This window comes from Lepisma saccharinum, chromosome 12, assembly GCF_977018435.1.
Source record: "Lepisma saccharinum chromosome 12, izLepSacc3.1, whole genome shotgun sequence".
NCBI lineage: Eukaryota > Metazoa > Arthropoda > Insecta > Zygentoma > Lepismatidae > Lepisma > Lepisma saccharinum.
The window spans coordinates 40,110,934-40,136,143 of NC_139240.1; the positions used below are offsets into that span (position 1 = coordinate 40,110,934).

The following is a 25,210-nucleotide window of genomic DNA, read 5'->3' on the forward strand; positions in this document are numbered from 1 at the left end:
ACCGGAAGTAGATAAGATAAGAGAGATAAGGAAGTAGATAAGAGGGGGTGGGGGTTTGTTAATTGGGCGGAAATGATAAGTGGATGGAGAGGAGAATAATTGTGTGTGAATTGTGATGAGTGTTGCCAAATGTGAATAAAAAGAGTAGTGTTTCCAACTGGTATGTATTTGCTCTAAATTTGAACATGCTCGAACATGCTTATGAATGGAGGACAGAAATGAACATGTTTGGGGCGTTGCCTTTTGGGTTTGTGTAGGAATGTGTTATAAGTTTCTGTTGTTAATGCTGAGGTGACGGTTTTCTGTGAATGTTGATATGGGTTGGGGTTTCCTGTTGTTAATGAGGAAGTGACTACGGTTGGTTTTCTGGGAATGATGATATGGGTTTCCGTTTCGGTTGGGGGGGCGTAAATGACTGTTGAAGTTGATAAGAGTGAACTGTTGAGAAGATAAAGGAGTTGGAAAGGAAATGTGTTGGGATGTTGAATCGATATGGAGAGATTGTGGAACACGTGTTGGGACATGTCCGGTGTTTCTTGGAATGGGCGTGTAGAAGTTTGTGGGAACGTTGATAAGGTATGACTGTGTGCAGGATACGTTAGTAGGCGGCGGAATGGAGAGCGGCCAAAAAGGAAAAGAGCGGATGTGTCTAATTGGTTTTAGGGGCGTTGGTTATCAGTTTAGTTGAGATAAATGCTATTTGTGTAGGAACATGTGCTGATTGCGGTTGGGACTGTAAATGCAAAGATAGAGAAAATGTGATACTGTTTTTTGCTGGATGGAGAACGGAAGGAAAGAAAAGAAAAAAGTACGTTTCTCCGAAGAGGTGGATGTGTATGCGATACCGGGGGAGGAGGATCGACGAGGTACGTGGGCACTCGACGCTCTGCGCGAGAGGATGCGCAAGGAACTTCAGGGAGAAGTTATCAGCGAGGAAGAGGAGGGGTAGGTAGGTATATAAAAAGTTCCGTTGTGTTTGAATTTCACTATTCACCAGACATCTTCAGCTGTGTACATGATTGGAGATAGTTGTTACCGGAGGAAGCGATAGAACCGTTATTCGAAGGTGAGTATGATGGGTTTGGTGTCCTGGGTGTTGACGTTTTTCGGTGGGGTGATTGGAAAATTATCCCCAGCTGAACCAGTTTCGGATTGTAGTAGTGACGTACCTGCTCCTGAAAGTATACCGGAATCATCGATACGTCCAGGTGGGAGTACGGAAGAGAAATGGTATGAGGGTAGTTGTATTAGCGAAGCAGAATTTCGACGTAGTTGGGGGGAAAAAAATGCCACCCATCATGTATACGAGAAACTAAAACGCTGTAGAGGTGGTAACGTCTTACATGTCTTTTTCGGAGAGTATCGAACCTGTAAATAAATAGAAATATTTGGTGAGAAAATGCATATAAATATATAGAACGAATTAGTAATGATTAAAATGTTTAAATTTAGAAGAACGTTTGTAAGTATAGGAAAATATGTTTCTATGTGTGAATCGGGAATTATCAGATACTTTAATCGAAAAATTGTAAATATGCGTGTATAAGAAATTATAATTTGAGAATTCCAGAAAAAATGTATTCCAATATAATAGACGTGTCAAAAATATTGTATTATAAAATATGGTATTTACCCTGTTTGGTGGGTACGGCACTCGTCCAGAATCTGGTTCTGCATATCATGAGTACCGAATCTCCGGTTCAGCTCCCCTTCCATCTGGTCCAACTGCCCCCTCATGGCGTCTATTTTTTTGCTTGAAGAAAGTTCTGTTTTGCTGATTTATGCTGTCATATTTCGCCGATATATTCCTTATCTTTCTGAGAAACGTCTCTTCCGTACCCGTCATCACACCGAATATCTGCTTTAATATGAACTGTGTTTTCATCATGTTGCCCATGGTGAAAAACTTTTCCTGAAAACAAAAAACATATGTCTTACTTTTTGTTTCTTATTTCCAGATGGCATCCCTACCGTTCGAATTTGACCTCCTACACGCGAATGTGAAAAATGAAGCTGAACGTGGAGGTGAGAGAAGGAATCTATGGAGCAAGACCCATGCGAAGCAGGCTGAGAAGCAGATTGCGTGCTTTGTAGATTTTTGCGAGGAGAATGGTTTAACTGGAGAGTTGTTGGAAAATCTGGAAGAGGTGTGCAAGGATATGGAGGTTAGGCTCGACAACCTCGTCAAGCTGTTCACGTACATATTCGAGAAGAAACAAACAAGTCAGATGTTCGAGGGGTTTATTGAAAATATAAAAAAAGCTACCTATGTACCATCCCACTTCAGCATGAAAGTGTGTTTTGAACTGATGGAAGTTTTCAAAGGTGTGCGGAAGCAGAGAGGTATAGATAAAATGGGGGGTACAGAAGGTGAAATGGAGAAGAGGATGCTAGAGATTTTGAAAAAACGAAAATTGGATAACTAAAAACTAACAATGCTAACACACTAATCATCTTATTCAATTTTCGTTATTTCAATATATGTAATGTATATAACTTGACATGTGTGCAGAGTAACACTGTTTTTTCTGATCCATATATGTATTTTGAATAAATGGAAATAATAAACATATATTGAATATATATAAAAAATGATTATGTTAATTATTTACTTGGAATACTTACAAAGTTCTCTCTCTCCATATTCTTGATGGCTTCTATAAGATGTCAGAACAAACACTGTCAGTGTATTCGACAAGTTTCATTTTCCATTCGCAATATCAAAAGGAAATGGGTGGATGTTGATATCTCTGTAAGGAAATGGGTGGATGTTGATATCTCTGTACGGAAGTGGGTGGATAGCGGTATCATATTCTGCTAACGAGAATGACAAACCATTCGCAGTATGTCACAGAACCAGCTAACACACATAACTCATGGTTAAAGTGTAAAACCGTATACCTTTGTAACCGTAAGTTAATGACCGCTAATAACAGTATATATATATATATATATGTATATATCACACACACACACATATGTCAGAGTATATATATATATTACATATACATATACACCTTGACCTTGACCTTGACCTTGAGATGACCTTGACCTTGACCTTGACCTTGACATGACCTTGACCTTGACCTTGACATGACCTTGACCTTGACCTTGAGATGACCTTGACCTTGACCTTGACCTTGAGATGACCTTGACCTTGACCTTGATGACCTTGACCTTGACCTTGAGATGACCTTGACCTTGACCTTGACCTTGACCTTGAGATGACCTTGACCTTGACCTTGACCTTGACCTTGAGATGACCTTGACCTTGAACTTGACCTTGAGATGACCTTGACCTTGACCTTGATGACCTTGAACTTGACCTTGACCTTGAGATGACCTTGAAACTTCAAACCCGGATATCTCGGTAACCGGAAGTGCTAGACCGGAAATGACACCATATTCGGATTCTACGCCTCGAGATCTATCGATTGGAAACTTGACCTTGAAATGACCTTCAAACTTCAAATCCTGATATCTCGGTAACCGAAAATGCTAGACCGCAAATGACACCATATTTGTATTCTACGCCTCAAGCACAATAAATAGATAGACTCAATTATTTCGAGGTAGTTCACAAATCGACCGGAAGAATGTGTGATTGTGTTATCGTGCCTAGTTAGAAGATTGCGAATTATCTCGAGGAAGTGCAAAACCAACCGGAAGCGAATGTGCTATCGTGTCTACATATAAAACCACATTGTCCCAGTCTCAGTGATACGATCGTGGTGGAACCATGTACTGGCAGTTATCCGGTGACGAGTTGCTTGCGCTATTTCGTGATGGGTATTTCAAAACACCCAAACAGCTCCAGGAAGTTTTGTTACATATTGCGCAAAAGATCATCTTGGGAGAGACGATCACCTTAGTGGAGGAGTATGATCGGATGCTGCAAACTGTGACAACGACCGTACCAGAGCTCTCCGGGGAAGAATGGACGTCTTCGAAGGGGACTGCATCTTCCGAATCGCATCAAGGCGCATCCGACCCTCTTTCACCACCAGAAATGGCAGGGGATGGTGCTCCCACACCGGGGATGGAGCCTCGACCAGGACCGTCTTGGAGACCCGATCCCGGACTTTTTGGAGAAGGAGGTGGTGTACCCCCAAATGCACCGGAACCTGTACCAGGACCTTCATGGAGGCCTGATCCAACGCCTTCGATCGAGAATGTGCCTGACCCTACATCTGAGTCTTCTGGAGGTAAGAAGAGTAGGAAAAGGAAGCATGTGCCTTGGGTGGACCAAGCTATTGGTAACATTATATTCCACAATATACAAGAACGTAGTTATCCAAAATTCCGTGCTAAAGGACAACGTGTAGAATTTAGTTTTTCCAAGCAACCCGAAAATGTAGACCCCCAGACCTGGATACGTGAGGGTGTGGAAAATTTACTGCTTTATGTGAAAAAAGGTGCCAAGGATAGTGATCAGATCGGTCTCACACTTTCTAATGTATCCGATGTGACAGTGAAAGATATTTATGTGGGATGGCATAGATGTGATCAGTTGAAACCTGATATGGTTTGGGATATTCTGTCTAAAATACTTCAGAGTGCTAAGACCTTTCACTTTACAGACCGTTTAATGTTAAAAGCTGACCACGTTAACATACCGGTTGGTGGTGGTGGTGGTAAACGTGTGTATTGTCTTTCGAATCACATGGCTTCAACAGTGAAAAGAAGTGTTGTACGTGTGCGAAATAGAGATAAGCCTTTGTGTTTGGTTGAAGCTCTGATTATAGGGAAGGCACATGCAGATCGAGATCCTGCCTATAATTCCTACAGAGCCGGTTTCAAACTGCAAAAACCTGTGTTTGACCTGATGATTAAAGCTGGTGTGAATCTGACAGCCGATGCATGTATCGGAAGTGGGATACCTGAACTCAGAAAATTCCAACAATACCTTAGCGATTATAAGATAATTGTGTACAACAGTCTTCGAGATCCTAAAGACATACTCTTTGAGGGGCAAGTACGAAATGTGTCTAAATGCATCTACCTCTTGTATGATGACGTTCAGCAACATTTTGATGTTATTGTTAATCGTGTTGGGGCATTTGCAGCAACGCAGGAATGTCGCGGGTGTAATGAGTTGATATTTGGTAAACCACACAGTCACGCTTGTAAACAGATATGCTCTATGTGCCGTGCCACACCACCATGTGTACCGCAATCTAACACCTCCATCACGTGTAAGGTGTGCCATAGAATATTCAAAGATCGTGGATGTTTCACTAGGCATATGTCTACATCGTTTCGAAATGGTACAGTGTGTAGTGAAATTCAGCAGTGTCCAAAATGTTACAGAATCGTATTCACAAGTAACAGACATGAAAAGAAACATGACTGCAATGCAAAGTACTGTAAAACGTGCAAAAAGGTAAAACCGATCAACCATCACTGTTACATACCAATTCCGAACCCCCAACAAAGGTCCAAATTTTTGTTGATATTTTACGATTTTGAATGTTACACTGATGTCCCTTATACAGAAAAAAACAATTCTTTTCTTCATGTTCCAAATCTGATCGTGATCCAAACAGCCTGTCATGCATGTTATTTACAAGAAGATTTATCAATACCTTGTCGAGTTTGCGGAATACGTCAATATGTATTTTGGGATGACCCAGTCGATACATTTTTATCGTACCTGGAACTGCAACACAAATTCAATAACGTCACTATTTGTGCACACAATGCACGTGGATATGACTCAACATTTCTGTTACGCAGAATGTTGGAAAGAGGAATGGCAGCTAGAATTGTTTTGAATGGAACGAAAATCATGAGCATGAAGTATCAGAATCTACATTTCATCGATAGTTTAAACTACGTTCAATCAAACCTTGCTGGATTTTCCAAACTCTTCGGCTTACCGATGCAGAAAGGATATTATCCACATTTGTGGAATACCTACGAACATCGAAATTACGTAGGAGAAATGCCACCGCCTTCAGCATACGGATATGATCACATGAAATCTGTGGAAGATCAAACTAAATTTATGCTATGGTACGAAAACGAACGCAAGAACAATGTTCCTTTCAACAACAAAGAACAGCTGTTGGAATATTGCATTAAGGACGTGACACTATTGAGGCAGGGTTGTTTAAAATTAAGACAGAATTTTATGGATATTAGCAAAATAGACATCTTCCAAAAGTGTATTACAATAGCATCCGTATGTTCATTAATCTACAGACAGCAGTTCATGCCTAGTGAGAGCATTGGTATAATCCCCCAAGGAGGTTACCACCATGCCGACATAATGTCGAAGGCTGCATTGAAATGGTTAACATATGTCGAGGAGCAAAACAATTTCGCAATCATCCACGGTGGGAGAACCCGTGAGAGATATGTGTTGGGTGCACGCTTCAAAGTAGACGGTTTCCGTGAAGAGACACAAACCTGTTACGAGTTTTTCGGGTGCTGGTTTCATGGCTGTCCACGATGTATATCCACAAACCGGTGTGTATATCCGGAGTTTGACAGAGAAGCGGGAGAAGAGGATGGTAGCAACCAGCAGGAGAAAACTCAAAACAACAATTATGTCGACCGTGTGAACACGGCAGCATTTCGATATGAAACAACATGTCGTAAAATCAGTGCTCTTCAGTCTGAAGGATATAATGTGGTAACTATGTGGGAGTGTGACTTTAAGAAAATATTGGACGCTGACCCACAACTTGATAAATACTTGTCATCACATCCAGTTGTCCAGTGTACACCTCTAAACCCTCGTGATGCATTATATGGTGGTAGAGTGGAGACTGTGAGAACTTATTATAAAATCAAGGAGGGTGAACAGCTGAAATACTATGATTTCACCAGTCTCTACCCCTATGTTAACAAATACTGTGTATACCCAATAGGACACCCTACCATATTCCTTGAAGATTCCATGCCTTCTGTACCGGAGATATTAGCCATGGAAGGTTTTATAAAATGTAAAGTCCTCCCACCTCAAACACTTCTTCACCCTGTATTACCCACAAAAATGAACAAGAAACTCATGTTTGTTTTGTGCAAGGAATGTGGATTACAATTAAAATGTGAAGGTACCTGTCAACATTCTGTAGAACAACGTGCACTTTCAGGAACGTGGGTGATAGCGGAAATGCGTAAAGCATGTTCTCTTGGTTATACCATACTGTCGGTATCTGAAGTATGGAAATATGAAACAGCTGTGTATGACCCTGCCACAAAAACGGGGGGGCTGTTTACGGGGTATGTGAACACCTTCCTGAAAATAAAACAGGAAGCAAGTGGATGGCCGATGTGGTGTAAGACGCAAAAGAATAAAGAAACCTATATTCAGCAATATTTTGAGAGGGAGGGGATTTTGCTGGATGAAAATAACATTGAGGTGAACCCCGGTAAACGCACTCTCGCAAAACTGTGCCTGAATTCTTTGTGGGGAAAGTTCAGCCAACGGGAAAACCTCTCACAAACTACAATCATCACTGAATCTAAGGATTTCCTTGATAAGATAACCGATCCGAACATTATTATTGGTGGAGTTATATTTATCAACCAGGACACGGTAGTGGTAAACTGGAAATATGTCACCGAGGCTGCTCCACAAAATGACAAGGTGAGTGTTCCCATCGGTGCATTCACAACCTGCCATGCACGTCTTAAATTATACGAACTTCTGGAAAAGTTAGGCGATAGAGTGTGCTACTGTGACACAGATTCTGTAATCTACATTGATAACCCTTCGATGGAATACCACCCACAATTAGGTGATGCGCTTGGTGAACTGACTGATGAACTAACGGAGTTTGGTTCGGATGCGGTGTGTGAAGAATTTGTCTCAACAGGGCCAAAATGTTACAGTTTGAAAATATGTAAACCTTTTTCTGAACCTGAATATATTTGCAAAGTAAAAGGTATCACGCTGAACGTGTCAAGTTTGACATTGGTGAATTTTCAAACAATGTGTGATATGGTTAAAGATGGAAAAGATGAAGTTGTTGTGGAGAATATTTTCCGAATTAGACGAACAAAAGAATTCCAGGTCATCAGTTCATTGGAAACACGTCTGTATCAACCTGTCTTGGTGAAACGATGTTTTGATGATAAATACCTCTCGTATCCTTTTGGATTCTGTATGAAGTAAATATATTTCTTGTACATACAATTATTGTAAATCTGATTCTGTATAAAATGCCTGTGTTCATTGTGTATAAAGTAAAGTCTTGAACATATATTATAAATGTGCTTATTTGATTCTGAATAAAATATATATTATGTTAACAGAATGAATACCTATCATTCTCCCACAGAACTCTCAGAGCACAAAACCCGTAAAGTAATTTGTGTAACATAATGTTTCCGAAACTCGTTCATCCTTTTACAATGATGGTCTGTGGAGCATCAGGAAGTGGTAAAACCACCTTCGTAACAAACCTTGTCGTTTCTATTGTTCATCTTGTTGAAGGGCCTATTAAAAAAATAGTATGGTGTTACGATCAGGAAAATAGTATTCCGAAAAAAATGTATGACGTAGATTTTCATAAGGGTATTGTTAATTGGGAATCGTGGAATGGTAAAACTCCGACTCTTATAATTCTGGATGATCTTATGATGGTTGCTCAAGGAGAAAAAGTTGCTGATCTTTTCACAAAGGGTAGTCACCACAAAAATATCTCGGTGGTCTTCATAACACAAAATCTTTTTCATCAGGGTAAAAATTGCAGGGATATTTCTCTCAACGTGAAACATTTTGTTATATTTAAAAATCCACGTGATATGAACCAATTTACTGTTTTTGCACGGCAACTCCACCCACATCGTATGAAGGAACTCGAAAAAGTATATATAGATGCAACAAAAAAACCTTTCAGTTATTTGTATATTGATCTCTCCCAGTCAACACCGGATCCTCTACGTTATCAGACAGATATTTTTAACGAGAATTACTCGACAGCATATCTTCCTCAGGAATGCTTGAAACATCGAGATGAAGAAAACGAGGAAGAGACGTACCAGTTCACATTCTAAACATAATATTTCCTTCAAGAAACATTCACCCTTTTTACACGTGCTGAAAAATTCTCCATCGAAAGTTCGTAAATCGTTATTGAAGACCGCACCTAAAAAGACAATTCGTTTCATCAGTGAATGCTGTCTCAATGTTTTAAAAGGTAACGTAAAACTTAAACCGTCTGCAAAACGCCGTCTGGCACCTTACAAGACAGTTTTACGTAATCTTGTAAAACCTAAAGTGAATATCGAAAAACGGAGAAACATTCTAGTTCAGAAAGGAGGATTTTTACCTTTGCTTCTGGGTTCATTGCTATCGGGTCTTCTAGGAACCCTTATTCCACATTAAAATGTCATCCGTTTATAAGAAAATGGTTGTTCTGTCGCCAGAACAGCTAGAACGCATTCGAAACACCGAATCGTCTGCGAGTCTGAAATTATCTATTCTGGATAAAAGAATGAACGATATTATGAAAATGAAGGATATATCTGACGATCAAAAATGGCGTCTGTACAGAAAGGAACTGGACGAGTATTTATGGTTGAGTAGAAAATCAAAGGAACCATTACGAATTCCCATCGTTCAAGATAACAACGATTCAACTGTTTCGCCAGATTCATCGTATTTTCCTCCAAACCTGGCAGAAACATTGCCGCACAATACGCGACAGGAATTACGGGATATCATCGACGAATATCAATCCACAGCGCAACGTCTAATAGACGGGCGTCGGGAAACAGAACTTCCGAAACCTAGGACGTTGACATATTCGACATCATCGTCAACGGAAATTCCTGGGCCCTCTCACAGCCAGCAGCAACCCAAGAAAAAGAAGAAGAAGAAGAAGGCGGGTGTTCGCGTTTCCAGAAAAACTAAACCCTTCCTGAGAACACCCGATGCATACAAACTCGTTCCTTTAAGGAGAAGTCGAAGACGCAGAGATCTATCATGGGAGTCCCTAAATTGAAGCACAATAAAATTCTCTCGAAAATATATTACGATCCTAAACATGGTGCGTCATTTTCATCCGTGGATCGTTTATGGAAAGCGGTAAGAGATAAAAATATATCACGTGATGAGGTGAAAAAATGGTTGATGCATCAGGAAACATATACACTCCACAAAGGTGCCCGAAAAAGGTTCCCGCGAAATCACTATAATGTGTGGAACATTGACATGCTCTGGGAAGCTGATCTTAACGATATGACATCAATACAGAAACACAACGACGGCTTCAAATACCTTCTGACGGTTATCGACGTATTTTCAAAGTATGCCTTTGCATTACCTCTGAAAAATAAAACTAGCAATTCGGTAACCGAAGCTTTCAAGAACATTTTCGAGCAGAGTAAAAGGAAGCCTGTCACGCTGCAAACTGATCAGGGAACAGAATTCACAAATTCCACATTTCAGACGTTTCTAAAGAAAGAACAGATACAATTCTCTACTGCCTCTAATCACCCCGTCAAAGCTAGTGTAGTGGAACGTTTTAACAGAACGTTAAAGGAGCGAATGTGGAAATATTTCACCTCGAAACAGACAAGACGTTACATAGATATTCTACCACAACTTCTCGATGGCTACAATAACACTATCCATAGTTCTATAGGAATGGCTCCTCGAGACGTAAACGAGACAAACGTATATGCAGTGTGGAAACATCTTAACAGATATAACGATCATATTTCACACCCAGCTTCAGATTTGAATGTGGGGGATATGGTACGAATTTCGGTTGTTAAAGGACATTTCGAAAAGGGTTACGAACAGTCGTGGTCTCGAGAAGTCTTCAAAATTCATGCCATCGTTCAACGTACACCTGTGCCAGTTTACGTATTGGACGATTTAAATGGTGAACCTGTAAAAGGAACATTCTACAAGGAGGAAGTTCAGAAAGTTTATTCAGATCCTAACGAAGAGTATAAAATCGATAAAATTTTGAAAACACGCGGTAAAGGTAGAAATTTGGAATATCTCGTTCGCTGGCTCGGTTACCCACCCAGTTTTGACTCATGGATCAAGGCATCTTCGGTAAAACAGCTATCGAACGGATAAATTACATATTTATATCAAAACATGCACCTTCCACGTTTCAGTGAGTTATTTTAACTCGGTGAGAATGGATGACGATTTCTACGTCTACCTCCCGTCATCTGCATCGGAAAAATATTTTCCAGACAACACGCTGACCCATTTCACAGTAAAACTTGCAAGACGTATCGATCTGATTCCCGAATTATGGGAAGTCGGATTAGCAGAATTACACCATTCAACTCTATACGATAATGTTCTGGAGACCGATTTCGGATCGGTGACTTTTCCTGTTCGAACATACGCAAATGCGAAAGATTTGATTACCACGATTGCAGATTCCCTTCCCGATGATCAAGAAATACGAAAAACCATTCTTAAGGAATTCTGGCATTTTCTAATCGAGCCGCAATGGGGTTCACCTGGATCATCCATTTCCACGGACAACACACTCTACATCAACGAACAGCCGTTCTATTTTCCTGCAGCAAATTATACGGTGGAGGATCTTATCTCTTTTTTAAAAACTAGTCCTGCCAATGTAGCTGTGCCTACTCATCTTCGATTCTACTTTAAAGAAGCATTGGTTAAATATCTGAATGAGATGGGTCTTTCGCACCCCGAATCGGACGGTCAAGTGGACAATACAGTGACACCAATCGACGTAACGGACGATTATGCTAAATTTCGGTACGATATATTGAAATCTATCTATTCTACACACATAACATCTAATAACACTGTGGATAAAAATCCTTATATATTTATATATTCGGATATTGTAAAACAGCAATTGGTTGGTGAAGAAATGTTACGACTTCTACGTCTTGCTCGAAAACCATGTTTTGAAATCGATACACCCTGTATAGTACCAGTAGCCCATCACACATTCGATCCAATTCATTACGTTCCTCTGGATAAAGGTTCTTTTGAAACGGTAGAAATCGCCTTGAATGATAGAAAAGGAAATTTTATACCTTTAAGAAGCAGCTCCGTTCCCACAATTGCTGTTCTACATTTTCGTAGAAAACGAAAACCTTTTTAAAAAACAACAGAACATCATTTATTTCAGTCTATGTCGAAAACCAGATGAATCATCATGTATTCACAAGTCGATTATTATACTCACCAAATACATGGAGGAATCGGACCCATTTTTCGTTCTAATAGAATCCAGAAAGGGAGAGGTCTGGGTTCTCTTTTTGCAGGACTTTTTAGAATGGTGAAACCTCTTCTCTGGAGTGGCGCAAAAGCAATCGGCAGAGAAGCTTTAAAAACTGGTGCTAATATCATCACCGATATGGCGACAACGCAGCAAACTCCGAAAACCATTGTACGTCAAAGAATACGCGAGGCAGGTCAAAATCTTAAAACTAAAACGCAACAGAAAATCGATTCTCTGGCAGGATCGGGTATAAGAATGAGATCAACAAGAAAAAATACTCATTCGGTGTTAAAACACTCGGCCACCCGTACCTCAACACTTCGAAAGAAAGGTGGTACATCTGCAAAACGTCGACAAACCCGCAAACGAGGAAATAAACAGAAAAACACCGTCAAAGATATTTTTGGGTAATAATGGAGAATAACGCTTGCATGATATCACAACTGGATCTGTTCCAGAAAAAACCTATCCAGCAGAATGTTGAAAAAACATACACCGTTACCTACAAACCGATTGTTTCCATCGATAATCAAAACGTAATTCTGTTTGTGATACCTGCAACGGGAACAGATTTCCTCGATCTCTCATCTTGCTATCTACGTATGGAACTTGAAATGGTCAATCAAGATGGGAGTCGCATGAGCGCTTCTCCAACCGACAATGCAACCACAAAAAACTGCGGAGTCATAAATTATCTTCAGAATACTATGTTTTCGCAATGTAACGTTATGATCAATGGCATATCTGTAACATCTGCTGATAACAATTATGCATATAAATCAATCCTCGAAGTGATCACCAATTACGGTTCCGATGCTGCCAACACACATCTCACGAACGCCTTGTATTACTTGGACACACCAGGACAGCAAAATAAAATTAATGCTGCAAACAAGGGTTTTACTACCAGAAAAGATTTTTTCCAATACATTCCGACAACCGGAAATCCTACAGAAGTAACATCCACAGTGGAAGTTATGGGAAGACTCCACATTGATTTCTTCAATCAACCTAAATACCTCGTCAACGGTGTCGAAGTACGTATCGAACTTATTAAGGCACGTGATTCCTTTTACATTTGGGGTGATCAAGATTCACCTACCGTAAAAGTAAAAATATTAAAGGCAGTTCTCGAAATAAATCATGTCATTCCTACTCCTACCACAAGTTTGGCTATAGATAAAGCACTTTCTTACGCTCCAGCTCACTACCCTTTCACGAGAAGCATCATTAAAGCTTACTCTTATGTTACCGGGACACAGCAGATTTCCATCGATAATGTTTTCCAAGGTCCTTTCCCGAACGTTGTACTACTTGCTATGGTGTCCACTTCCAGTTATCTCGGTAGTGCCAATACAAACCCGTTTGACTTTAGAAGTTTTAATCTATCTTCTTTCCATCTTGTTAAGAATGGAGAACTCATACCTCACGAACCTTTGAGGATAACAGCAGGAGGAAATGGTGGTTTGGTGACACGTGCCTATCAGACACTCTTTTCGGGTACAGGTATCCACCACGGTAATTTCGGTCATCAGATCACCAGGCAAATGTTCCAAAATGGATCATTTTTTCTGATTTTCGACATTACATCAGATTTTTCAGGGAACGATACACACACCAGTCTTCAGGAACAAGGTACCTTAGGAGTGGAGATGCAGTTTTCTCCTCAACTACCCGAAAATATAACCTGTCTTATTTATGCCGAATTCGACGCTGCAGTGGATATAACAAAAAATAGAGATATCATCGTTCACTAGTGTAGTGTTTATAAATTGCATGTACTCCTGTTATCAGCTCGCAGTGGGCTCGGTACAGTCGCGAAGGAAACATCGGAGCTGTGATGGAAAAAACTGACGACCCGTTTTTGAAGATTGAATATCGGAATAGCGACTTTTCGAAAACATTATTCCAGAAAACTCGTACACCTTGGTTTCACGCTTTGGACGACGGTCTCATCCAAGTGACTAAAAACAGGGATATTATCATCAACGATGAATACGTCGCAGATCAGACACGTCCTCACTCGCAACTGCGCCTCCAAAAAAATCTTTTGTGGTGTTTACCCCAGAGACCTTCTACCTAGAGCGTTCTGCACCCCTGCCTTGATAATTGCAAACACAGACACTTCCGATTCCCAGGGAACGCACTGGGTTGCATTCTATTTCGATAAGAACAATGTGGCCGAATATTTTGATTCATACGGTTTCCATCCGTATTACCAAGAATTTGTAACATTCTTGAATCGACATTCCTCTGTCTGGACTTACAACAATACCCCCTTACAAGGGATATCTGCCACAACATGCGGACATTACTGCTGCGTATATGCTTATTACAAAGCACGTAACATCACAACCAAGGATTTTATACAAACCTTTCCACCAGTCATCGATAAAGATGAATATATTCGACAACGTTTCCATGACATCTTCAAACGTTTACCGAACTGCAAGTGTCCTAGAGGAACCCAAGTGTGTCGTTCTATCCAAGCATTACGGGGTGTACGTAACACGCATGTATAAAACATCTGTGCATTGATGTATCTTGTTCAGTGTCTCCTGGGAAGTTCTAGTGACAACATCATGGAACCTGTTATGAACGTTCCTGTGAAGAAACACGAAAAGCTCGTGGAACGTATGACTCGCAAGACCCGCAAACGTCTCCTCCCACTCGAGATCGAGACAACTAATCTCAGCAACAAAAAATCACCCGACAAAGAAATGGATGTGGCAACGAAGAGCGATCAACAAAAAATACCTGACGCAATCAACTTGCCTCAAGACAGCAACGAATGTTCGAAACTACATAACGTGGATGCCTGCACGGATCTTTATCTTGCAAACATATACTTTCTGAACAGTGAAAAAACCAAGTATGTGGCAATAGGTTTCAAGAAAGACTCCCCTTACAACCTTGTGTGGGAATTTTCGCAGCAGGGAAGATCGCCCGTATATATGGATTTGGCACAAATTCGTGAACTGTATACTATACAATCTGATCTGCTAACTTACGTCGATACAGGTCGACGATTCAATTATTGGGTTACCGGAAATATTACCATCAATGGAGTAAACTTTTTTGGAAAACGTTGTATTTCTATGTATCGTCATTCTTCACCGGATGCATTCATTTTTACTCCCGATGAACTGCACATATTCCTATGTAAACTGCTGAAACCTTTGAAAAAATTAATGAGGGAATGTTATCAGAAAATACAACCCTACGTGGAGGGTTATGTACATAATATCATGAAGAACATGTATTCGGACAAAAAGGAACCACCCGAACATCTGCTGAATCCTTTCTACATTCTCTGGTACAATGAACTGATGACCGAAATATATCTCGTCAACGATCGGGGTCACACACTGGCATTGTAAATCAACTGTTACTTACCATGCATCCATATTGTATTGTTATTTGTATTGTACACTAGAAATTATAAACCTTTCTATAAATTTTGTAAACTAGAAATTGTTGTAAACCTTTCTCTATAAATAAAACATTTTAAATATTCAACTTTTTTTATTTGTTATATTATTACAATAAAAATCATACATTTTCCAGGTATTTTCAACTGCACAGGTTTTCCTCGGGTTTCTACATCGAGTATGGTCTCTGCATTTTTTCCCCATCACATGTATACTGTTCAATTTAGGACATTCAAGATCTTCCATGTTCTGTACAAATACATTCCTGAGTCCTTTTTCCCCGATGCACTTTTCCACAAGTACCACTTTTTCTGTACCTTTAACATACACTGTTCCTTGTGGAAGTACAGAATATAAAAGATAACCTAATTTCTCATAGGGGACCCAACCGTTTTCCCAGTCAAGTCCGTGTTTGAAGTCCCGCAGCCAGTAATTTGTACGGCGGTACTTTTCACTCACTAAATGTAGACCGTACGGGGGTTTCACCAAAAAGTCAAATGTACATTCAAAAGGATATTTCAATACCCCCACTTCTTTCCACACAAATTCACCATCTCTCCCTCGAAGACCCTGAACATCCAGAAAACACACACCCATAGTTCAACAGGTAAACACTGTGATTGTGTCTTCAATGCTGCCTCGGCATATGGCACACTTATCCAATTGAGAAGAACAAACTCCGCAGGATACAAAATGGCGGCACGGAAGAATTACAACACTGCAGGGTTTTTCAAAACATATCTTGCACATAAACACAGAATCCACACTTGGGGGGTCTTCCTTCACCGATTCTGGACAGTCACAGTATCTGCAACTTTTCGAATCACGATGTAACGCTGAAACACTTTGTATGTATTTGCAGCTTGGTATCGACTTGTAATGTTCTATAATCGGACAATCTTTACATGTCCATTCGCACACTGTGTACAAACAATGGAAACAGGTCACTCTATCACTAAATCCTGAATAATAAAAACCTGCAGTAACTAATTCTTCTGGAGTCTGCCGTATTCCTATCGGCCACCTTTTATAAGTTTGGTATCTATTATTCACTGACACATAATCGACAGTATATCGGCCGTTATGGAACACCCGAGACTGGTAACCGAACACTCTCATATGTCATCCAATGAAAAACAATCTGATACTGTGGGTGACGGTGTTGCAGGTTCTAGCGGTGATAGACATTTATCCAGGTCACAATCGAGATCGTCAGGAAACAACTGTCGACAGATATCTGGTGAACAACTCACTCGGAAACAGGGGTGTCCTGCTAATTTACTCAACAAAGTACGATTGCATGCAGAACACCATACAGAATTTTTCTTCTCCAGCAGAACAAGCCACTCTTTCACTCTACTCTTCAAAGCTTCATGGACACTATGCTCATCCTTCCTGTGGCTCAGTTCGCACATACATTTGTGGCTCGGGAATCCTGCTTCTTCGTCCACTCTTCTTTTCCTCTCGTCTATCTTCCTCAGCGTCTCGCAATATTGGTGAACGCCGTTTCCAGAATCGTCGAACGTGTAACAACCGCACCAGGGAGTTTCACGTACCCCTACGTACATGAACGGGAAATAACCCAACAGGCGGTTCAGGGCAGTGCTGTCACGGTCCAGGTCACCGCAAGAACGGACAATTTCCCAGAACTCTTCGTAACTGTATTCGTAAAAATTCAGTCCTCCACTCAACAATCCTGTACCGCACTCGTCCATTCTCTCACACACCGATCACGCCTCGACCCACTATTTATACCTTCTCCCATCTACGTCATTTCCTCCAAAAGGCAACGCCCCAAACATGTTCATTCCTGTCCTCCATTCATAAGCATGTTCCAGCATGTTCTGCTCGGAAAATTGTGCCAACCATCGAAATTACAAATAACCAACTCCCATCAATCACCTCAACACCCTATTCCAATAACAGTATATCGGAAATCAATACACATTTTCACATCTTTCACACAATTTCTCAATAAAAACATTCAAGAATTTAATCACGTGACACGTTTGTGAAATCTACTCCCAAACCCATGACGTCATCATCAATAAATCAATCATTGAATCACGTGACCTAATTCGGAAATCACCGATATTCTTCTGAGTTGGCAACACTGCTCTTCCCAATTGGCAACACTGTTCACACTCTATTCTACTCCTCTCAATCCATTTTTTTCGGAAATCAATATATACACATTCCATTTTCACATCTTCCACAAAAAATAACAACATATACCCCGAACTCGGAATCGAACCCATTCACTTTAACACTAACGCTCACCTATTCAAATCTATACAAATTTAGAGGAAATACATACCAGTTGGAAACACTACTCTTTTTATTCACATTTGGCAACACTGATCAATTCACACACAATTATTCTCCTCTCCATCTTTCACAAAAAATAACAACACCCCGAACTCGGAATCGAAACCATTCACTTTAAACACTAACGCTCACCTATTCAAATCTATACAAATTTACAGCAAATACATCCCAGTTGGAAACACTACTCTTTTTATTCACATTTGGCAACACTCATCACAATTCACACACAATTATTCTCCTCTCCATCCACTTATCATTTCCGCCCAATTAACAAACCCCCACCCCTCTTATCTACTTCCTTATCTCTCTTATCTTATCTACTTCCGGTTCAAACGAAATTTATACGAAGTTTTCTTCGTCAACGCCGGTGCGTTACTACTACAACACTGGAAAGAGCACAGCAGAAGTGAAAATGGAGGGGTCGCAGGTGGGCGGGGGTCTGCTATTTCGAGAATAAAACCTGTTTCGCATAAGTTTCAGGAATTGCAAATGTTTGGAAATTCTACCTCCATCTTCTCCATGCTGTGTTTTTGTAAAGCTTTAAATATTTTTTTTTCAATATGAGTTACTGATTTTGGTTTTTTAACTTGCATTAATCCAGCATGCCAGAAGTCTCGGGGAGGGGGGTGAACCCCCTCTAAATATGACCATGGACTCACCATGCAATTATTTGCTTTCAGAGTTGTGGGAGAAAGAAGTTGGTTCGGAGATGACCATAGGCCCAGCCACTTCAGGATACAAGCGCGTGGCTCTGAGGTGCGAGCCGGATGATATGGACATCGAGGTGGAAATGGACGAAGACTTCTCGGGAGTGATGTACACGCGAGGGAGCTTCCACCAGAGGGAACCACCGTGTTTCCTCGACGCGGAAGGCGGGACAACATTCTCCCTGCGACTGCCATTCAAGAAATGCAAAACTACAAACGTGAGTCTTGTTTATGAAGAATCATCCAGTTCGTGTGGATATGATATTAAACTAGTTTCTGCTACATATATGTATATTACACACATACATCTTCTTCCTCCCTTCCTTTTATTTGTAATTGTTGTTGTCTCTTTCCGTGAATCTTCTTTCAAGCTTTTGATATTTTCTCGGTTTTAGTTTATTCATGTTTACTTCCTACCTTCTTGGCCATTTCCTTTTCTATGTTTTCCTCTATCAGTTTCTTCCTTATTCTTTCTGTCTATCGATCTTCTGCTACTCCTCTTCCTTCTCTCTCTCCCTCTTTCTGCCTGTTTTCTTCTAAATTTTCTTTCCTTTTTCCCTCGCTTTTCTGTTTTCATTCTCTCTCTCTCTCTCTCTCTCTCTCTCTCTCTCTATCACTTATCACTTTTCTACTCTTTCTCTTTTTTCTTCTCTATATCTTTATCTCCCCCTTTCGCTTCACTACAGTATATATATATATATATATATATATATATATATATATATATATATATATATATATATATATATATATATCCCTCTACACATGCGCGTGTGTGTTCTCTCGCTTCTTCATTTATCTTTCTTTATCTGCCTCATTTATATTTTCCTTCTTTGTTTTCTTTCCCTCTCTCTGTGACTTTGATTCTCTTCCTTTCTCTCATTGTCTACCGCTTCTTTCATCTCTCCTTTTTATCTCCCATCAAGAACTTCTTTCTTTTGATGACGTAAACATGGATGGAAACTTGGAAAATTTTATGAGGGCACCTTGTAAGAACTACTCAAAATATTGCTGTATGTATGCTAATAAATGATCGTACATTCACATAGTTACACACACATTTCTTTTGTTAAAATAAAACATTCTTAGTATTTATTCTCACTTATAAAAAGGTGCCGAAAGGGGGTACCGTTGCGTACCCCCAGAAAAAAAATACTATGTATATATATGTGTGTGTGTATACATGTGCGGTTATATAACTTAATATGGCTCAGTATCAGGGCTGTAATCGAGGCTCAAGGGTATACGGTGGTACATACCTTTCTTCTACAATGTGTATACATTGCGTTTCGTTTATATTTATTTATGTAATTTGGCCACCACTCCAGTGAGTTTATTACAGTTAAATACTTCTGGTTTCACGTGGTAGGGAACATAATGTTGAGGAGGCCCGCCAGTTGATCAGTTTAAGCCTCAGAAATATGAGAAGATATGTCTGGAAAAATACCATGCTCCAATAACACGAATTCAAGCAAGGGCACCACAGAATTTTTTCTCTTGAAGCATTTAGATATTATATAAATTATAAATTATACGTATGTAGTCTCCCCGAACTGGCAAAAATTGGCAATCTGATGGGCACTTCAAGAGCAGTTACAGGAATTTCGACCCTACTGGAAATTTTTCAAATGTTATATTTATTCATTGCAGGAGAATGAAGTTTACAAGAACATCCTGGTTATTCAGCACGACGACGAGTTGATAATGCCTGGCGATGCTGCATTCAGTTTAGAATGCGACTTCAGGAACCGCAATGTCACCGTTGATTCATCCTTGCCTTTGAGCAGTACAAGGTAAGATCCTGCACATTTTTCCAGCTAAAAACTTGTTTAGCGTCGATTTTCTGCACTTTTGGCTAATCGCGACGACGAGATGAGTGATGATATGATGAAATTGCTAAGGAAGGCTCACAAACAACACCCATGTCTGGTCCGGGATTCGAATCCGGGAACCCTAGCGTAGTATAGTATGAGACCACTAAGCGGCAGTTTTCCCTGTCATTCCTTCTCTCCGTTTTCTTGAATTGATTCGATTTTTTATTTCGTATCACACTTAACTTAAACGTATTTGTTGCAGTACAAGATATCCTAACCGTAACTTGGTCCAGAAAATACGTTGTCGCTCTTGGCCTACAGAAAAATGTAGGACATACTGTTCCAATGTGTACAATACAACTACAGATAAGCGTATTATCTGTGGCACAACCATACCCAGTAAACGATAGCAAGTGTTAAATAATAATGTTACATGTGTCTTCAAACATACTGACACATTTTCAGTTCAAAATAATGCATTTTAAATATTAATTTCTCAGTACAGAATTCCCAAACGTATTACTAATAAAAACAGAGTTATATGTGTGTTCATACATACTACGAGGAACAAATTTGTCTATTTTTCCTCAGTTTTCGCTGTAATTTTCTGTTTCTCCGACTAAAAGACGTATGTGCTTAATTCAAAATATCTCTATACTCAAGATGTAATGTTCGATTTTTGCCAAGTTCTCACGGACGCTGGACATAAGACTAAGTAATATACATGTCATGGCCGGGAGAAAGCATCAGAATGAGAGTCCGAAGGCCCATGAGACATATTGTATGTAAGGAACTACAACCAACAATAGAGGTAACGATACGCTAGAATTCATCCCAGACATTACATAGACATTTTGGGTTCTAAGCCTAAAGTAGGAACGCATTTGTACCAACAACTAAAGAGTTGCATACCTATGTCTTGGAAGATAGTTGAAAATACATACATCCTTATTCTAGTAGGCAAACACTGCTACCGAAGTGCCCTCTTTCTTTACGTTTTGTTTTGTTTTGTTCAAATATATGTTGGTTTTATTTTCATTTTTACCGAGCTTTTTCTTTTATATTTATTTCAAGTTCTGTTAGTTTTCTGTGATTTTGATTACTTTTGTTTTATGTTGTGTGAAGTAGAATCTGATATATTAATTTTGTTGAACCCTGTAGCTCTGTGATATCCAGCATTGGTCTAGCAGATCCTGACCCAGCAGGGAAAGAACTTCCTAAGCATCGTCGTTCAACTGTTTCGAACCAAACGCGCATCGTGTCCTTCACACCAGACGACGTGAGGCCCCGACGAAAGAAAAGAGCAAGCAAAGACGAACTCTGACGATGAGTGCCCACCAAAGATATCCATTCAACAGTCAGGAATATTGAGATAAAACGATTTTGTTCTTCTCGCCTCGTAAGTCCTAGTCGAATAAACATGATTGTGCCAATCACGCCGAAGGAAGATGAAGCAATTGGTTAAATGGTTCAGGTGGCCACTGCTACGTCACAGGTTTTGGCGGGAAAGCATACTGGTGAAATAGGTCACAGCGTTAAGAACTGGAATAACAACTGATTAATTTCTTCGTGATGAGCATTATGTTCCGGTGATGGAAGAATTACCTGAGGTTTTGTTACAATTTCATAGGACTTGCATAGATTAGAATTCTGGAGAATTATAATTTTTGCAAGTCATATGAGAACCACTGTACGGTCACCAGCAATAAAAATGAGACACCCATATCCTGAAATGCTTGCTTCCCTGCAAGGCGTTATGTGTGTTGCCTAACTCTACGGCGATAAATGGATTTTAATAGCAAATTGCCGACGGCAACTTCTACATAACGCCGGTAGGAAAGCGAGCATTTTGGGATCTAGGTGTCCCAATTTTTCTGCCGGACTGTACACACAATTTTTTCTTGTACAGTGGAATGCACAAGTACTGCTCGGCAAATTCTCCATGACTATTTTAAATATTTTTTCTCTTGTATCCTGCGTGTTTTTAAGGACTGATTTTTTACGTATGCCGGTGCAGAGGTTGTCAACAGCTTGTTTGCAGTTTGGTTACAAATCTTGAAGCCCCCGTTGGTTAAACCAAAGATATTAAACGTGGTGATGGACAATTTGCTTCATAATACTTATGCATCCAACTCTGCATACATAGCTATTTATTTAAATTTTGAAATATCGTTTCTAATTCAGCCATAGAGCATCGCATTACTATGGATATTGTTGTGTATAGTAATAAAGAATCACACTCTATATGTTTGTACGCTTCTTATACATAACAGAAAAACTCACCATAATATTCCAGAATATTCTTAGCTCACTTAATAGACCCGATACACGTGTAACCCAATCTTCTCCCCCCCCCCTCAATACTGATAACTGAATCGCACACCGTCGTTAATCGGTATACTAGCTTGTTTCCATCAGGTTTCGCACAAGGAAGAAACTATCTTTCCCATATTTATTAGGTGTTGTGGTCAAGCCCGAGTCACACAATGGAATTTGTGAGTATACTCTTCTAATTCCCTAGCTCTGATAAAACAGCAGAGAAACAAATAATTTGAGTTTGAGTTTTAAGTCAACTTGATGCACAAATAGGCTAGTCGGTACTGGATCTACAGTTTATAGTGTGTTACAAACCATTATGTCCCTCCACCGATATCCCTTGATTACAAGGCGACAACGAGTGGCGTGCCCAGGATTTTGGAAAGGGAGGGGTTATGTATACATTTTTTGGTAGTCTGCCCTCATTTTGCCATCTTTTCCTACACAACGTTACCACTACGCCATCCGGGAGACCCAGACACCGATAGTGAATATAGAATACGATCTAATTGCTTGCCCAGTTCGAAAACAACTTACAAAACATTTACAATTTCAGACTCGTACGTGATCTCATAACTTTGCTACAATAGCATCGTCTAAATCAATATGTGACGGGTAAAATGATAGTATTGTTATACGTGGAAGCGGGAAACGACCTTAACATTCCCCAACATATGTTCAAATCTCATGACCATGACCGAACACTCGTGATAAAATACTGGCCTTCGTCAGTTTGATTATGACTTCAAGTTCAGCTAGCAAGGGTCAGTCTGTTCAGGAGACGACTCATCAAAATCTGTTTTCTGTCTATGAGAAGACCTTTTCTGTTGAGTACCTATGCTATTTGCGAAGACGTTCGGAATAGAAAATACACCAGGGACGTCGGAACCGGGGGGGGGGGCAGGGGGCCGACCTGCCCCCCAGTTATCATCGAGCGGGCAAGGTAGTATTTTTGCCCCACCCCCCCCCACCCCCGGTCGCGTCCTGAAAATGAGACACTATTTTTTTCCAACTTATGTTTCGTTTTAAAAAAAAATGGAAATAATTGTACATGTTAAATGAACGCGGACCCAAGTTTTAACCACCAGCAAAAAGTATGTGACAGAAAAATATACGTGCAGATAAGAATCACAGCGAAGTCTCCGCAAATCAAGCGTAAGGTGGAATTATCCCACTAGGAATTCGCAGCTTCGGTTTACAGTTTTCCTTTGTATCTACCAGGTTTTGTAAGTACAGGTACGGTTGGTGTGAAACAATAAACCCATCGTACACTGATGGGAAGGGAGGGGGAAGAGAACAGCTTAACTTGAAATTTATCCTTTCCATTTACAACTACATTGCATGGATGCAAGGACTCCGAACAGGGGGGGGGGGGGGGGGCAGATGAAACTTGACCCTTCTATCTTAAAAGTACAAGGTGGAAAAAAATCGAGACGAATGAGAGAGGACGTGAAGGTCTAGTCGGTAAGCGTCTGACTGTCACGCGGAGAGCCGGGTTCAATTCTCGGGGTGAATGATCTAAGGTTGAAATTTTTCCGGCCTTTTCCCAGCATAAAGCGGCTCCGGAGCCCACCCAGCCTCAAACGAATGGGTGCCTTGGAACAACCTTAGGGGGTAAAGACAGCTGGAGCGTGGTGATGTTCAAATCACATCCAAAATGTCAGAGATTGAGAATGTGTGGGCCTTACCCCCCCCCCCCCCCCCATTTCTAAATGTGTCTTCATGGCACGGTGCTATATGCACGGTTAAAAAAGTCACACGTGAACATAAGAATAAATGGTGTTACCTCTCTCTCAGGTCTAAAACTAAGCCATCAGCCCTGAACATGACGTTTAAAACAAACCGTAAACGTTTATTAAATCTATGTGGCCAAGAAACAAACATTCCTTCTTTGGTTGTTTCGCCTCTTCCTACAAATGCTTTCGTTATTGCCTGATGGGAAGAAACCACAGAGGAGGGGCAATATTGTATGTTTTGCTCCCCTTTCCACCATCCCCAGTCACTCCCTAAAAATGAGACTACATCTATTTCAACTTATCTTGGTTTTGAAGAATATTTGGGAAAATATTTTGGCACTAGATTTGTGAAAGGCAAGTGACATCGCAGTCAGGTCTCTGCAAATCAAGTATCCCCGTAGGAATTCTCTGCTTGTTTCCAGTTTTGCTTTGAAGCTCGCATATAACAATGCATCGGAGTAGAGGGACAGAGGACAGCTAAATTTTAAATCTTCCTGTGCACTTTTCGAACACGAGCTTGCTGTTCAAAAGGTCATCGACCATAGAAAACGTGAACCTTGTAAGTTCTTGGAAATTGAAGTCTACGCTAATATCCCCTAACTTTTCCAAATTTAGACTTGGTCAGACGACACAGGTATTGTTCAGAGTAGAACAACCGCAGAAAGCGTTTACTCTGGAAATTTTAGTGAC

At 40.3% G+C, this 25,210-nt stretch overlaps 1 protein-coding gene across 1 annotated transcript in view; it reads left to right on the forward strand.

Moving 5' to 3' along the window:
• The window catches only part of LOC145996444 (uncharacterized), a 30,629-nt gene extending 7,855 nt beyond the window's left edge, over positions 1-22,774 (forward strand). The window contains exons 2-4 of the mRNA XM_083132929.1: positions 18,628-18,872; positions 20,305-20,447; positions 21,630-22,774. Of these exons, the coding sequence (XP_082989055.1) occupies positions 18,628-18,872; positions 20,305-20,447; positions 21,630-21,792 (551 nt within the window). The 3' untranslated portion in view covers positions 21,793-22,774. The remainder of the gene's footprint in view (positions 1-18,627; positions 18,873-20,304; positions 20,448-21,629) is intronic.
• Positions 22,775-25,210: the final 2,436 nt, after the last annotated feature.